The sequence below is a fragment of the Nicotiana sylvestris genome, chromosome 12, assembly GCF_000393655.2.
Source record: "Nicotiana sylvestris chromosome 12, ASM39365v2, whole genome shotgun sequence".
NCBI lineage: Eukaryota > Viridiplantae > Streptophyta > Magnoliopsida > Solanales > Solanaceae > Nicotiana > Nicotiana sylvestris.
Genome location: NC_091068.1, coordinates 112,301,542 through 112,304,860, shown reverse-complemented (window position 1 = coordinate 112,304,860; position 3,319 = coordinate 112,301,542). Strand labels below are relative to the sequence as shown.

General features: G+C 38.1%; 1 protein-coding gene across 1 annotated transcript; it reads left to right on the top strand.

Moving 5' to 3' along the window:
• The first annotated feature begins 846 nt into the window (after window positions 1–846).
• LOC104242097 (UBP1-associated proteins 1A-like) lies at window positions 847–2,086 on the top strand. The gene has a single exon (XM_009797097.2). It carries the CDS (start codon window positions 926–928, stop codon window positions 1,949–1,951), a length of 1,026 nt encoding a protein of 341 aa, XP_009795399.1. The 5' UTR covers window positions 847–925; the 3' UTR covers window positions 1,952–2,086.
• The last annotated feature ends 1,233 nt before the right edge of the window (window positions 2,087–3,319 follow it).

Genomic DNA, 3,319 nt, shown 5'->3' with positions numbered 1-3,319 from the left:
GAAATTAAATTAATAATTCTAAATAATAAAATAAGTGTACACCAAATAAGAGAAAGAGAGGGAACAAGTGTATCAGGATTCCGGATGCCGCACTAATTTTGATATAAAAAATCAAACTTCAATTGATAGACCGAAACTTAATAGTTGATACCACACTTCACTTGAATACTTGATATTTGATAATAATAATAATAATAATAATTTTGTAATGGCTAAACTAAATATTTGATGAAACTCGAAATAATAAGTAATTGAGAATTTAAGAACAATAATCCATAATATCAAGAGAGAATTAGAGTAGTAAGAGAGTGAATTGTGAGAAAAAATGAAGAAGAAGGGGGGTTATTTATAGGTTTTAAAAGGTTAAAATTGTAATTTTTTAATTATTAGGGATGGGAGGGCTACTTTTTTAATGGGGGAGGCCGAAATAGCCATTTGTGCAAAATCTGGCCATTCCCAAACGGTCATTTCTGAATTTGACCATTGACAACGGTCCAAAAAAAATTTTAAAAAAAATGTAACGGATACCGGGCTGCAGCCCCGTTAACGGGTTAGCGAGCTTAGTGGGTTCCGGTGCACCGGTATCCAAAATGTGTTCGTCTAAAATCTGCCCCCGCCCAATCTGTCTCAGCCCACACCTATAAGCTACAACAATAGGCTGACCCGGACTGAAGCGGGTTGAAAACGGGTAAGCCCGGCCAGACTAACAGGTCTAGGTTAAAGTTCCTATTCAAAAGGTGAAGGGTTTTGTTATTTTCGAACTCTTAGAAGTTAGGGGTGAAACTGAAATTTACTTAAGGAAAAAGTAAAAATAAGAAAAGAGTATAAGAGAGGCTAATATACATTACCTACCAGAATTTGTCGAAAGCACAGGTCAGAAAACAAAACCCTACTGAGCTGAGCTCCATATCTCCACTTTTCTTCAATGGGCACGAAGCGAAAATCATCAACTTCAACCCCAAAATTCCAACCTGAAGAACAAAAACGTAAACTTGAACTTGAATCTTCATCCTCCGAACAAGAAGAAGAAGAAGAATCTGAATACGAACCCGAGGCCGCACCCGAATCCGAATCATCATCTTCTGAAGAAGAAGAAGAGAGCGAAGACGAGGCGACAAAGCGACAGAGTGTTCGGAAACTTCTAGAACCTTTCACTAAAGACCAAATAATCCAGCTATTTAAAACGGCCGCTTCAAACGACCCATCAATTCTTTCTCGGGTCAAAACCCTAGCCGATACCGACCCGACTCACCGTAAAATCTTTGTTCACGGACTCGGCTACGACACAACTTTGTACCAACTTCACGCTGCCTTCGAACCCTACGGCGAAATAGAAGAGTGTAAACTGATTACTGATAAAGTTACCCAAAGAGCTAAAGGATACGCCTTTGTGCTATTCAAAACCCGAGTCGGGGCAAAAAGGGCTTTAAAGGAGCCCCAGAAGAAGATTGGGAATCGTAATACCTCTTGCCAACTGGCAGCCGTGGGACCCGCTGGGGCTGGTTCAGATTCGGTGGAGAATGCTACTAATAGTAATGCAAATCATGTTATACAGCAAATTGATAGTATGAATTATGGTTTTGGAATGAGTCCTGGGATATTGAGTGGCGCGAGTATGAACGGGTTGCCCCTTTTGATGGGGCAAAACATGGGCTTTGGAGTGAATCCTATGCTGGGATTAAGCCAGGCTGGTTTAGCTGCATCGGGATTTAATCCTTCGTTCGCAGGGATTGGTGCTGGTTATGGTTTAAATAGCATTAATCCGGGCGTTATAGGTAGTAGATATGGTGCACAACCAGCTTTGCAGGGATTAGGGACTTACCCGAGTGCGCAAATCGGGCAGCATTCATTTGGAGGAACAGCAGCAATGACAACAGTAACTACACCTGCAAAAGATTCCTCTGGCATTGGGTCAGCAGGGGTGACCTATCCCTCGTATTTGGGCCGTTAGGTAATCTGTTTTGAGCTTGATTGGACTTGATCCCCTGTAGTAATGATTTATAGTATGGTCCATTTTCTTTTTTCTTAGATGTTTTATTTGTTGAAATCAGTATTTGAATATATATTTGGCTCTGCTTTCTTTTAATTCGACTCTATTGCTCAGCGTATATCATGGTTGTCAAATTAGTATCTTTGAAACTATATGTTTAAATGATTGAGATACCTTAATTATGGACGTGTCATGCTTTGAATTACTTGTCAAACTTGACTATAGTAGAGCTAAATTTGGGTATATGAATAACTGAATTTTGTTTTTTTTTAAAAAAAAATTCTATTCTTAGTTCACTTATACTCTGCAAAGTGTAAGTGCAATGGAATTTTGTCCTCTGGCTCGATTGACATTTGTAGGTAGCATTTATGGACTGGTTGATTGCTTCTATTCTGAATATACTTTGGTAGGAGATTTTGTGGGTTGCTGCATTTTATCGAATCATATTAAGGGATTCTATTTTCTTGTTTTTAATGTTTCATCCATCCCCAATAAAATGTTCCCTCTCGTCCACTTTGATTGACCTTGAAAGTTCTACGGAATCATCTATAATGTTACAGTTAGCAAGAAGAATGTATAAAATGATGCTTAATGAACAAATTAATGTGTTCCTTTGGTAATATTTACACATTTTTAGGAAAAGTCATAGGTAATTTGGGCTTAACAACTTTATCAAAAAATAAAAATAAAAATTGGACTTGTCAAAACATTGACAACTTTTTCACGACTAAGCACAACAAGTAGGGGAAATCGGAACCTTTTCCGTTCTTTTGTAGCTTTCTACAGGGTGGCATCCCAGTGGTGCCAAATTTTTCTCTCCGTAAAAGGAAGCTTTTGTACAGGCCTATAGGGTAACCTGATCCATGACAAAGGTTGTTTCAATTTTTCAGTAAAACTGAATAATCTTATCAGAAATCAGTTTGGAAACAAATTAGCAAGTTTTGTAAGTCAGTTTCTATTTGGTTGTGTTATTCATCGATCATCTGTGCTTTTGGTGGTCGGCTGGTCGTGGATAGTTGACAACTGGAACAGGACTTTCGTGGTGATCATGCTAACACAAATTGTATTGGAACCGTATTAGCCATGTTATTCATATGTTATAAAATGTTGGATTCTGTAATGTTGAGCTTCATATTCAAATGGAAAACCTTTTTTTTTTCCAGTAACTCGTAAATGGAGCAAAGTTGGTATCTGTTGTAGGATTTCAGGGGTGGCAATGCAAATCCTATCCTCCAATTTTTAAAATTTCCTTGCACATTTTGATTACTGGAGATAGTGGATTTCAAGGTGTTGCGATCCTAGGATCTAGATCCTAAGTAGTGTATCTTT